General features: G+C 35.9%; 1 protein-coding gene across 1 annotated transcript in view; it reads left to right on the top strand.

Annotated features, from left to right (window-relative positions):
- The window catches only part of KCNH5 (potassium voltage-gated channel subfamily H member 5), a 278,213-nt gene that overhangs the window by 16,354 nt on the left and 247,952 nt on the right, over positions 1 to 13,907 (top strand). Inside the window, exon 2 of the mRNA XM_072838864.1 lies at positions 6,812 to 6,935. Coding sequence (XP_072694965.1) covers positions 6,812 to 6,935 — 124 coding nt within the window. The remainder of the gene's footprint in view (positions 1 to 6,811; positions 6,936 to 13,907) is intronic.

The following is a 13,907-nucleotide window of genomic DNA, read 5'->3' as shown; positions in this document are numbered from 1 at the left end:
CCAGTTTGTATGTGAGGAAACCAATAACCTAATTAAAACTCCCTAGGCTTTTCAGAGTAGCTCCCTTGGGAATATTGAGAGGGGAATCCAAGTACAGGCAGAAAGTTTGGGGACAGGGCTTTTTGTGATAATTTGATTGTTATGAATATTTACCAGTTGATAACTTGTTATATGAAGTCCCTGGTGCTGTGGCTAATTTTCTCAATTATGGTTTTATAAAACATTCAGAAATGATAAAGCAGTTCTTATGCTCCTCCATAAACTCAGAGCACATATTGCTAATGCGCAGTTGTTAGGACTTTGAGGTAAGGACTAGTGAACATGCGGTTACTTCACTCTCTGATGGTCTAAATGAATAAAATCAAACTTGAAGCATAAAGATGAGTGGACACCACATTTTCTAGACTATTTGCTTAATCTTTGAGTTGATTTAAAAACTCTCTTTTGAGTTGCTAGGTCTGATTGAACCTGTGAGCAAATACTCTAGTATGTAGCTAGCAAATTTCTGAATAGTCTGTATTCTATGATTATTGGCTAAAATCAATACATATTTTGAAAAATGAGATTTATTTTAACTTTGGTGTCCCCCCCCCCACACACACACACAACTCTGTCTCCAAGCTAATATGAGAATTAACCCTCCCTGCAGGGAGTTACTTTAGGACTTCTTCAAAAAAAGACACAATTTCACCTAGAAAAAGTTGGAATTTGCAAATATCTCAGTAAAGAATTAGAATTTAGGGAACCTATATTCTAGATGCTGCTCCTGGGGAATCTGGGCTTGGTGAGTCTCTGACTTATTGCAGAATGGAGTTGTTTTCCAGATTAGAGAAAACAGGTGACATCTGTCCCAATGCCTAGCACAGAGTGTGGGTTCTGTTGCTTTAATTTTGTTATTATATACAGTTACTAGAGTATAAGTGAAATAATATATCAGCAATAAATAAATAATCATAGTTAGGCCCTACTGAGCTGGAGTCTTAATTTTCTCATTGTAGAGTTATTGAAAATGGTATGATGGGAGCAGTTCAATATCTTTAATAGCAAAATTAACTAGGAACAATTAGAGCTCCTGCTCCAAATCCTAACAAATGTCTGCTTATGACAGAGGAAGGTCTGCAAGACTTTGGAGATGGTTAGGATGTGAAATATAACCCTTACTTTGGGGATAAAATTGATTTAATGAGTCTTGACCAGCACACCAAAAAATTGAAGTAGAATAAAAAAGGAGGACATCTCATGTAGTAAGTATTGTCTGATAATTTTTTTAAGTTGTGTATTTGTGTAGGTACATGTGTGTGCCTGTGCAAACACATTTTGAGATACTATATAAAATTGATTTCTTACTATGAGTTTCAACTTAAAAAAAGTTTGAAAACACTGGTTTGCTTAGTTTCTGGGGGAGAGGAAGCCTCCTTCAGTACGGCCTTTTATGTTTACATTCGTTCTTTTTTAGAACATTTGCGTCCTATTTCCTGGGATACAGACAATTATTTCAGTCAATAAATAATTACTATATTACAACTCTCGTAGGTACGGTAGGGATAAAATTCATAATCTCAGGGACTATATTAGCTAAGAAATTAAAAGTAGCTTATATGAAGTATTTAGAGAGGCATTGCATACTAAATTTCATGATATCAATTATATAAAGAGATCTCTGCAGAATACATTAATTCATTTATTTATTGATATAATCAACCAACAAGCAAGCATGTACTATGTGCCAGGCAACGTATTAGGTATAGGGGGATTAAATGGGACCAAATGAGTATATTTTCTGTCCTTATAGAGCTTACAGCCCAGCAGGCAGATATGCATTCATCATATAACACGAACATATAAAAAAAAACCAACACGAACATATATAGAATTGTAACTGCATTAAAGTCTGTGAGGAAGAGGTGCATCATGTATAAAATTATTAGGTATGACCTGATCAGAAGGTCAGGAAACAATACAGAGGTCGTGACAATTAGATCTAAATAACTGCAAGTGTCAATCAGATAAGTAAGGAAATGAATGGTGTTCAGGCAGAGAGAATGGCAAGTTATAAGATCCTACGTTGGGAAAGAGCTTGAAGCTGACAAAAATATAAGAAAAATTTGACTGTGGTTGATTTGACAGACTTTGTTCTGATCCCTAGCACCATAGATTAACTTTGCCTGTATTTAAACTTTATATGAATGAAATTAAAGCTTCTGGCTTCTTTCAATCATTATGTTTATCAGATTCATCCATATAATTGCATGTATGAGTAGTTTGTTCCATTTTAGACCTGAGTAGCTTTTCTTGTATGAATATGTCACAATTTTTAATCCATTCTCTTATTGATGGATATTTACATTGTTTTCAGCTCTTATGAATAAATCTGATGTGAACATTTTTTTACAAGTCTTTTTGTTAACATATGTTTTCATTTCACTTGAGTAAATGCCTAAGAGTGAAATTTCTGGGTCATAGCTAAATATTTAACTCTACAAGAAACTATTTTTCAAAGTGATTGTTCCATTTTATATCCTCATTAGTATTTTATAAAGAGTTTCAGTTTTTTGCATTCTCATCAACATTTTGTATTGTTAACCTTTATAGCCACTCTAGTGGTTGAGGAATGATATGTCATTGTGCATTTAATTTGTATTTCCCAGATGCCTGATGGTAGTGAGCATATTATTCTTGTGGTTAATGGCCATTGTATATCTATTGTGTGATGTCTGTCAAATTATTTGCCCATTTTGTTCCTTGGTTCATTTATTATTTTTTTTGTAGGATATTTTTTAGTATATTCTGGATAGGGGTTCTTTCTCAGAGAGCTGTAGTGTAAATTTTTTTTTCAGAAAAAAAAACTTTTTTAAAAATAAATTTTTCAGTGAATTTTCTTTTCTTTTCTTTTTTTTTTTTGACAATGTCCTTTAATGAGCAGCTGATTTTAATTTGATGATATCTAATTTATTTATCAACATTTTCTTTTATGGGGCTTGCTATATGAGTCTTATCTAAGAAATTTTTGTCTTTCTTAAAGTGGCAAAGATTTTATTATCCTGTCTTTAAGAATATTTTATTTTGCATTAATATAGCTACATTTGCTTTCTTATGCTTAGTGTTTATGTAATACATTTCCCCATGCTTTCGCTTTTGACTTATCTATGTCTTTATACTTTGAATGTCTTTCTTAGAAATAGTAGACTATCAGTTTCTTTTCTTTGTTTTAAAATCCAGTCTGAAAATTTTTGTTTTTTAATTAGTCTATTTATTCCATTTACATTTAATGTAATGCTTAGTATGGTTAGATTTAGGACTGCCATCCCATGGTTTACTTAGTGTTTTTTTTTTTTTTTAAGATGTATTTATTTATTCTAGAGAGAGAAAGAGAGAGAGAGAGAGAGAGAGAGAGAGAGTGAGAGCATAGGGGGTGGGAACAAATGGAGAGGGAGAGAATCTCAAGCAGACTCCCACTGAGTGTGGAGCCCAATGTAGGGCTTGATCATGAGATTGTGACCTGAGCTGAAATCAAGAGTCAGATGCTCAATGGACTGAGCCACCCAGGTACCCCCTGTTGTTTGTGTTCCGTTTTTCCCACCAGCTGTTTGTTTTTACCTTCTTGACTTGTGTGTGTGTGTATGTGTGTGTGATGGTCATCATTATTATTATTTTGATTTTTTTCCCTTTCAGTTGAAACACCTACTGAATTTGTTTTATTGTGATTCTGCTGCAGTGAATTCTTCCTGTTTCTGAACATGTCTTTGCTTTACCTTCCATTCTGAAGGATACCTTTGCTCTACATGAAAATCTAGGTGGATAAATATTTTCCTCTCAGTATTTTAAAGATGTCATTTCATTATTTTCTGGTTGTCTTTGTTTTTCATGATTTGTATGCTGTAATTATTATCTCCCCCATCTCATCCCCCCCCCCCAACATACTTAAATACTTTTTTTGCTTTGGATGTTTAAAAGACTTTTTCCCCCTTATTTCTTATTTTCAGCTTTACTGTTACCCATTTTTCTACTGTCACTTTGTTTGCATTTATCTTCCTTGAGTTTCACTAAACTAAGATCTCTAGGTTGTTTGGAAAATTTTAGTCATCCTTTATTCATATAACACTGATGCCCTATTCAGCCTTTTTTCCCCCATACTCAATTACCTATGTTTTAGACTGCTTGATATTGTCCTATGGAACATCTTTGAATCTTGTTGTCTTTTTGCTTCAGTTTGGAATAATTTGCATTGATATGTTTTTAAATTGTTCTTTCTTAGTGTTTAATCTACTATTAAACCTATCCAATGGGGATGCCTGGGTGGCTCAGCGGTTAAGCATCTGCCTTCTGCCCAGGGGGTGATCCTGGAGTTCCGGGATCAAGTCCCACATCAGGCTCCCTGCATGGAACCTGCTTCTCTCTGCCTATGTCTCTGCCTCTCTCTCTGGGTCTCTCATGAATAAATAAATAAAATCTTAAAAAAAAATAACTAAAAAAATAAACCTATCCAATGGATTTTTTATTCCAGAATGTATTATTTACTTATGTGTTCCAATATTGACCTCTCTTTCTATTGCTTATTTTGTCCCTGGACTATCATAATAGTCTTCTGTTTCTTTACACGCCTAATGGTTTTTAAGTGCATAGGGGACACTGTTCATACATTGTAGAGAGCAGGTAGTTAAATTACTGGTGGGTTTCCTTGATTATGATTTTAATTTTTTTTTTTAAGTGTGAATGTATTTTCTACATTTTTATCTTAGTCCCAGGTTATAACCCATTATCTTGGGACTTGTTTCTTATTCCTAACGCATGGCCTTCTGTGACTTAAATGGAGAGCTTGAGTTATCTACCAAGCTTCTCTAACTTGATAGGACTTGAGCTCAGAAATTTGTCTTTTAGCCATGAGAGTTGGTGAAAATTTTGCTTACCTCTTACCTACTAGTCATTGCTGGAGTAGACAGATATCTTGTAGACTCATTTTGTGCATGCATACTTTAAATCACGGAGAAGAATTTAAGGTACATTTATATATAAATTTATGGCTCTGTTTGTTAAAGGATCTCCCCTTTGACTTCAAGATGCTCTGGCAACCTCAAATTGTGACTTTTGAATGTTTAGTCCCATAAGACTTTTCTTCTTGAGCTCTATCACCAATGAACTATATAAACTGGAAATTTGCTTTCCAGGAATAGACAGTTAAATGAATATCTTATTTAATGTATCTCTTTTTTTCCCAAGGGTTTGTCCTTTTATTCAGTTTCTGTCTACTTTCAGTTGTTTTTAGTACCTTGAAACAGATTTTTGCCATAATCTGTCCACTGCTTCTAGATTTAGCGTCTATTCTGATAAGTTTAATTGGTCGTTACATATTTATTTTTCTTAACATGTAAGTTTTTTTAGAGTAAAGATATGTTTTATTGATCTTTATTCTATCCCAGAATAGTGCCTTTCACTTAGCAGCTACTTAGCAAATGTTGAATTGCATTGTTATTTTTATGAAGACCAACTTTGAGTCAGGATTTAAACTTAAAGTCTTAAACTCAGAAGTTAATTTTTCTTTTTAGGACACTATTTTGCATATGAATTCAAAGGAGGTTTTTTTTTTTTTTTTTGATATTTTGAATTTTTTAAGTATAGTATTCCCTTAAATAATTTACTCTTTTCTAATATTGGCTTTTCAATTGAGGTTGATATCAAAAGATACTATTTTTTGTATTATGTTTTTTTTAATTTAAATTCAAGGTAGCTAACATATAGTGTAGTATGGGTCTCAGGAGTAGAATTTAGTGATTTATCACTTACATATAACCTCCAGTATTCATCCCAGCAAGTGCCCTCCTTAATGCCCATCACCCATTTCGCCCATCCCCCTACTCACCTCCCCTCCAGCAATCCTTCCTCAATTTGTTCTCTATATTTAAGATTCTCTTAGGGTTTGCCTCCCTCTCTGGTTTGATCTTATTTTATTTTATACCTAAAGGAGAATCACTTCTACATCCAAAATATAAATAAAAAGAGATATTCCTTTATTTATAATATTTCCCAAATTCTGTGTAGAATGTAGTTTAAAATACTATCTTTGAATAATTTCATTTTAGAAAAGGACCCTTCAATGTTTTTAAAATTTTTTTAAAGACTTATTTATTTGAGAGAGAGAACAAGGGGGAAGAGGGGCAGAGCAAGAGAATCTCGAGCAGACTCCCCACTGAATGTAGAGCCCTCTGTGGGGCTCCATCTCATGACACATGAGATCATGAGCTGAGCTGAAACCAGGAGTCAGAAGTTTAACCAGCTGAGCCACCGAGATGCCCCTCTTCAATGTTATCTTAAATTAGACTTCTCAAGATCAATCTAATGGACCATTTGTCCCCTCATGTCAAAATTATAATGTTATATATAGAATTTTTGGAGCAGTTATACAAATTTGCCTCAATATTATCAAGTTCAGTTTTCTCGTTTAGTGGAGAAGTGACTGTAGCCCTAATTTTAATAAAATAATCTGTTTTGGGGGGAAATTATTATAGTCATTAACGTTTATTTAATATCAACCATACTTGTTTTTATAGCTTAGAATATACTTGAATGGAAAGAGGTATTATAAACTAGCTTCTTTTCAATGGAGTTTTTGTTTGTATGCAAATCTTATACTTATTGCAGATCTCATTTGATAATCATGTTAAATGATTATGTCAATCTCAAGAATAGGCTTTATTATTTGTACCATAACAAACCATAGTTGCATTTGTCTATGAATTTATCTTTTTGTTTACTTGAAAGGAGTACCTTGTTAAATGAAGCTAAAAAAACTTCCTTTTCCTTCTTTCTTCTTTAGAATCGAGTTTCTTACTGGGAAATGCCCAGATTGTGGATTGGCCTGTAGTTTATAGTAATGACGGTTTTTGCAAACTCTCTGGATATCATCGAGCTGACGTCATGCAGAAAAGCAGCACTTGCAGGTAGGTAATAGAACATCTTAGGAATCTTTTCTGAAGTTTAAGTAAATGCTGAATGTGGTTAAAGTCTAAACTTACAGTAGTCCTCCACTTGACCCCGGTTTTGCTTCCCTGTGGCTTTGCTTCCCTGTGGTTTCTACTTCCCTGTGGCTTTGCTTCCCTGTGGTTTCATGCTTCCAGTTGTTTGTTACCCACAGTTAACCACTTCCAGGAGCAGATGCTCCTCCTGGTTGGCTACATCATTCACCTCACTTCATCTCATTTCCTATGAACTGCTATGTTATTTCCTATGAAAATGCTCCGCATTTTCTCATTTTACATCATCAAAAGAAAGGTGAGTACAATACAATAAGATGCTTAGAGAGAGACCACACTCATATAACTTTTATTACAGTATATTGTTATTAATTGTTCTTTTATTATTAGTTATTATTGTTAATCTCTTCCTGTGCCTAACTATAAATTAAACTTTATCATAGGTATGTATATATAGGAAAAAAATAAGTTTATACAGTGTTATGTTCTATCTGAGATTTCAGACACCTATGGGTGGGTGTCTTGGAACGGATCCTCCCCAGGGAAGGGGAAACTCCTGTGCTTAGACTTTTTGTGATATTGGGATTTTCTTATAATAAGAAATATATATTTTGGGGGTGCCTGGTGGCTCAGTCAATTAAGCATCTACCTTCTGCTCAGGTCATGATCCCAGGGTCTTGGGATTGAGCCCCACATCAGTCTCTATGCTCAGTGGGAAGACTGCTTTTCCCTCTCGTCTGCCTGTCCCTCCAAACGCTTGTGCCCTCTCATTCTCTGTCAAACAAATGAATAAAATCTTAAAAAAAAAATATATATATTTATAGTAATGTATATATATATATATATATATATATATATATATATATATATATATAATGTGTGTGTATATATATATTTGGGCTTTGATGTAGTTCCTGGCTCCAGTCTTTTAAAACCCTTGGAATTTCCCGATAAGGAAAGATAAGAATGATAAGAATGATAAATGTTCCCCTTTTTTATGTTAATGATGCTGTTTGGAAAGCCCTTAGGTAACCTTAGTTTAAAGGCTCTTGCATCCAGGTGATTGGAGGGTTGAACCTTTCAGTACTCCAGCCCCACAACCTTCTAGCCTCTAGGGAGAGGATGGGCCTGGAGGTTGAATTAATTGCCAATAGTCAAGAATCTAATAAATCATGAGAGCTTCTGAGTTGGTGAAATGTGGAAGTGCTGGGCACCTGGAGAGAGCGTGGAAGCTCTGTGCTTCCCCCCATACCTTGCCTGTGTATCTCTTTGATCTACCTGTTCCGGAGTTATATCCTTTTATAATAAACCAGTGATCTAGTAAATAGACTATTTCTCTGAGCTCTCTGTGCTGCCCTAGCAAATTAATCAAACCCAAGAAGACTGTGGAAACCTCCAGTCTGTAGTTGACGGGTTAAAGTACAGGTAACAACCCATGCTTTCAACGGGTGTCTGGAGGGGTAGTGGAGGGTGGTCTTGTGGGACTGAACCCTTAACTTGTGGAATTACGCTGTCTCCGGATGGATAGTGTCAGAATTCAGATAAATCGTAGGACAACTGTGACCGAACCAATTCATTCTCTGATGAGTCAGAAACTGCACCAGGTGGAGCTGTCACACAAAAACGTAATTTGAAGCAAATAAGGACATCACGGGGAATGGCTTCCAAAGCCTTGACTCCCCGACCCAGGGTGAAGGGATTCCTTTTACTTAGGGTTAGGATGAGTTTTTCGTTAGGGAAGCCTTGTCATCACGGGCAGAGGAGCACACCTTGTATGTTATGTAAATGAGGCTTGTGCTCCTCCCGGGGCAGGGATTTTAGTACTTTAATGACGTCAGAGTGGTGGTCCATCATTTTGGAGGCCAGGGCACGGTCCATCTGCGCAGGCGCGAGGCAGAGGTCAAGCTCCACCCGGTCCCTGTGATGAGCTGGCTGGAGGCCTTGTCAGGGCAGCCGCTTTCGCTGGAGGGGCGGTTTCGCCTTGCCTCTGCATTCGCCGAGTTAGAGGTAAGCTGGAAAGAAGAGCTTAAGGGAAAATGAGGGACAACGGTGGGTGAGCACAAGCAGGTGGGCAGTAAAGGTCAGGTCTTGCGGTCTAGCTGGTGATACCACCTGCTGGTATCCCAAGAATTGATTGTTGGTGTGGAGACTGTCACCCCCCTTCCCCACACCTCCCCCATTGGCACTACAGTCTATTTACTCCTATATAAAAACTGTAGAGTAAAAATTATATTAGAATATGAAGGAGACTAAATTGTCAGTGGAAATATATAGCTTAAGAGCCATTGGGGGAACTTGTGCAAAGAAAAAGATTTTTGTATATCTATAAATCTATTAATTCATTCAGTAAATATTTTTTGACTGTGATGAGCCATGAACTGTTCGAGGTGCTAGTGATCAAAGGAGCATCCTCTAGCAGAGAATCACTGATGGCATCACATCAGCACTTCTTGAGCTGCTAAAACTCTTGAACAGAGTAAACAGCCCCCCAACCAAGTAGGACATAATTCACAAACATTTAGAGAACATCAAAAAAGAATTTTTTAAAAAAGATTTTTATTTATTCATGATAGAGAGAGAGAGAGAGAGAGAGAAGCAGAGACACAGGCAGAGGGAGAAGCAGGCTCCATGCAGGGAGCTGGATGTGGGACTCAATCCTGGGTCTCCAGGATCACACCCTGGGCTGAAGGCAGATGCTCAACTGCTGAGCCACCCAGGCGTCCCCCCAGAAAAGTTTTTACATCCTGTGTAAATCACACGTGCTTTGTAATGTTGGTACATTGTACCATTGCTATTTTGTTTGGCTTATGTAAAACAGAATCTGGTATTTATATTATTTATAAGAATTCTTTCTAAAATAGGCCGTATCTGTGCATTTAAAGAGAGTATTATGAAAAAAGATCATATAAAAGAGAAGGAAATTCTATAAAGGAACCAATTTAGATCTGAAAAATTTTTCACAATATTTCAGTAGGGCCAGATGGGATGTTTTTCCTTGAGTTAATTTTTCTTCAAAACTCTCACTTAACTGAGCACCAAAATCATGTTATTTTGGAACCATGAGGGATCTGAATTATTTTCTACTCCAGATACTTTGTTTTTCAGAGAAGAAAATTGAGGTAGAGTTATGTTTAAGGACTTGCCTAGGAAAATATGGTGATTTATTTATCCTTTTTTCTATATATTTATGCTGAAAAAAAAATAGAAAGATATATATGCATATATTTTGCATCTTCATGGAAGCCAGGATTTCATGTTATACCAGTGAATCTAAACCTGACTACGCATACAAATCACTTGGAGAGGTTTTGCACAACACATAGTCCCAGACCTCACCTCTGGGAATTACTTATTCAATTAGAATCACCCAAGGTGCGAGGTGGGGGCAGGTAACAAATCAGTACCTTTAACCATCAGCTCAGGTGATTCTGATGTTTAGCCAGGTTTGAGAAATAGTTTGTTCAAAAGTCTTCTTCACTTATCCCGTTTCCACAATCCTCATTTTTCTAACTTTATTTTTACATTCAATCTTCACTTCTAGGTCTGAAATGGGTAAACGAGAGTGGTGGGAAGTTGCCTTTTGTAGCACTGGTACCTTTGTGCCTTTTTCTTCTGTTAGGTGAATATTAGCTCCTAGGCTGGCTCTGCTACTAAGGTGTGTGTTCTAAGTTCTGAGAGGGTGAGGTCTGTATTGAGCTTCTCTGTTCCCTTATGCCTCAGCAGGCTTTAAGTTAGGAAAAGGCTAGTTTTAATGTTACTTATGCATCTGGCTCTGTAGAGAATTCCAGGACTGTAAATGCTTCCATACCCATTTCTTCTTTTTGTACTGTGGACAACCCATTATCATGCCATGCCTCTTTCAGATGCTATCTTCTGCCTGAAGGTATTTATGATTCCCTCAATAAGATTTTCCTCCTCTGACTCCCTTGTGGTTCATTATTTGACATCATCATCTGGCCTTAAACTAGCTTTCCTTATCCCTTGGGGTTTTCATTGCAATTGTTTTTGTGATTTTTGAGACATATTGCCCCCTAAAAGAGCTGCTTTTTTTGCTCCCAACATCAGTGTCAGATTATAAATGTCTTTAAGGTGGATATTTCATCTTGGTCACTTTTGTATGCACTTAAGGACATAGCTCAGTGTTTCGTGTTTGTATTTGTTGAATTAGATTGGCTTGTGTCGCAATAAACCCTAACCTAGGTCTCACATTCTTCTGTGTAACATGCTTTTGTTTATTGTATTTCATCCCAAGTGTTACCGGTAATTAAGGTGGGTGAGAGAGTGGAGAGTTTTGGATTATGTTATACATTTTTACTGTGGGAAGAAGTATGCAAACCTTCCCCCAGCTCTTCTTCACTATTGCTAGAGATGGCATTTTTAAAATGATAATATTCTTTTTTTTTTTAAAAAAGCCTTAAAAAAAAAGGATTTACTTATTTATTTGAGAGCGAGAGAGAGCATGCCAATGTATGTGCATGAGTTGTGGGGGAGTAGAGGGAGAGAGAGAATCCACAAGCTGACTCCTTGAGGAGCCAGAAGCCTGATGTGGGGCTTGGTCTCAGGACCCTGAGACTGTGACTTGAGCTGAAACCCAGAGTTGGCCTCTCAACTGACTTAGCCACTCAGGTGCCTCTGAAATGATAATATTCTTAATGTAAACAATTATTACTTGATTGCACAAAACACCCAGTGTGTTTTGCTGATCTAAAATTTGCAACCAGTTCAGTGCCTTCATAGAACAATGAAGACTGGCATCTGATACATGGGCTGAGGATATTTGAACCTTATCAGGTTTTCTTATAGGCTTTATTTATTTTAGTGCATTCCCCTTTAAACCTCCTTGTCTCCTTTTAAAATTAAACTCTGCCCATTTTATGTTTACTGCAGCATTTTTTAGAAGAATAAAGTCTTAGAAATAATCAAAATGTCCAGTAGTAGGTTTGTTAAAAAATATGGCAGAGCCTAACTTTCTAAATCATATGTTGGCAGGATAAGACACTGAAAGAAGCTAACAACATATTTTTTAAGAAAAAAAAAATCAATCAACCAACCAACCAAAAAAAAGAAAAAAAACAAAACAGTTCAAAGAACAGTATCTGCATTATGGTATTCTGATTTTTTTTACATATGGCTTTTTTCTATTTCCTTTATAAATCTATAAAAACCTTTGAATATCACGGACATGGAAACAAGAAGGAAAGAAAAAATTATATACACATATAGAAATGCATTATTAAAGCTAAGAGTTATTATAAAGTTTGAAATCACCAGAATTCTAGTTGGAGATAACTAATTTGACACTGAGGATAGCCTTACAAATAATTCAAAGAATTTTACTGATTTTAATAATGAAAAGTTTTAGGCAAGCCTAACATTAGAAACTACAAATCAGTGAACATCAGTTTGTGAGGAAGCAGTATGACATTTTATATGCTAAAAAAAAAAAAAACGCATCTTTTTATGCAACTTGCATAGATACATTAGAATAATGACCAATAAAAATTAATGTTCTATATTTAAAGTACTCAAATATGAGTTGTTCAGGAACATGAAAAATATTAATTTGTGATTTTACATTATCAAAAGGCTAATATTTAGTTCTTCCATTTCCTTGTTCCTTCTTTGCACTTCCCAATTGGTCTCCCATTAGACCAGGTGCATGGAATTGAATTAAACATTCTCCTCAGTTTGTCCCAATAGCACTATGATCCCTCTGGGCAAAGTCTCATTTTATTTTATTTCTTTTTCTTGTCTTTATTTCTTTTCCCCTTCGTTCCCTCCCCCTTCCTTTGCATAGTTATTCCTTTTAGTATGTTTATTTCATGTCTTACTAATCGATCCTCCATTTGTTTATTAAAGGCCTGTATCCTTGAAATGATGTTACTTTGTGTTTCTTTTTAAAATCTACATAATTCATACCATGTGGTAAGATTGATAGTTTCTTACTGCTTTTACTCAAAATTGTTATGTTTTTGAGATGTTTTTACATTGCCATATGATAATCTATTTCATTATGTCTGACATTGTATAGTGCTCCGGTGTCTTCACAGCCTTCTATTTTATTATCCATTCTAGTAGTTGTGAGCTGCAACTTCTGACACTTTGCTCTGTTCAACCACAAATAACCTTAATCACATCTTCTTGTGGCCCCATGTGAAAAATTGTCTGTCTCTATACCTAGAAATAGGATTGCTGGATAGTATAATGTGTGCAGAATTTGTAGATTAACTGCTACCAGATTTCTGTCCAGAGTACCTTTCTGTTTCCACTCCTAGCAGACATGAGGGAGTGTTATTGTTGTCCTGCATCCTTGTACTTCATAATAGTGTATACATTTCTATTTTTTTTGGAAGATTTTATTTATGTATTTATTTGAGAGAGAGAGAAAGAGTACATGTGTATGCAGCAGGAGGAGCAGAGGGGAAGGGACAAGCAGACTCCACGCTGACCATGGAGCCAGACTTGGGGCTTAGTCCCAGGACCCTGAGCTGAAATCAGGAGTAGGACACTTAACCAACTGAGCCACCCCCCCTTTTCTATTTTAAAAAATGTGATGTGTGCTAGGTACCATCATATTTTTGTTTTGGCTAAAATTTCAGAAAAATATTCTAATGACACCTCAGGAATGGTAGGAATTTCAAATCTAGTCCATTTTATTGTCTAATAATTATGTTTCCAAGTGTGTGGACTGTTTTGCAATTTATTGAAGGACACAAAATGTGTTGCATAGTTAAAAAAGCTTGTAGGTTTTGGGGGGATGCCATTTAAAAGTATCTGATCTTATCTCATGACCCCGCCCCTCCACAGGATGTCCTGACATTCTAGACATCAAGACATCCTTATCATAGGTTGGCTGAAAAACACTTCAGCATTTTACCTTTCATTAACCTGAGATTTCAAAAAGTTCCTTCTGTTTTTTTGTTTGCTTTTGTTTGTTTT

This window comes from Canis lupus, chromosome 9 (assembly GCF_048164855.1).
Source record: "Canis lupus baileyi chromosome 9, mCanLup2.hap1, whole genome shotgun sequence".
Taxonomy (NCBI): domain Eukaryota; kingdom Metazoa; phylum Chordata; class Mammalia; order Carnivora; family Canidae; genus Canis; species Canis lupus.
This window is presented reverse-complemented; position numbering and strand designations above follow the sequence as displayed.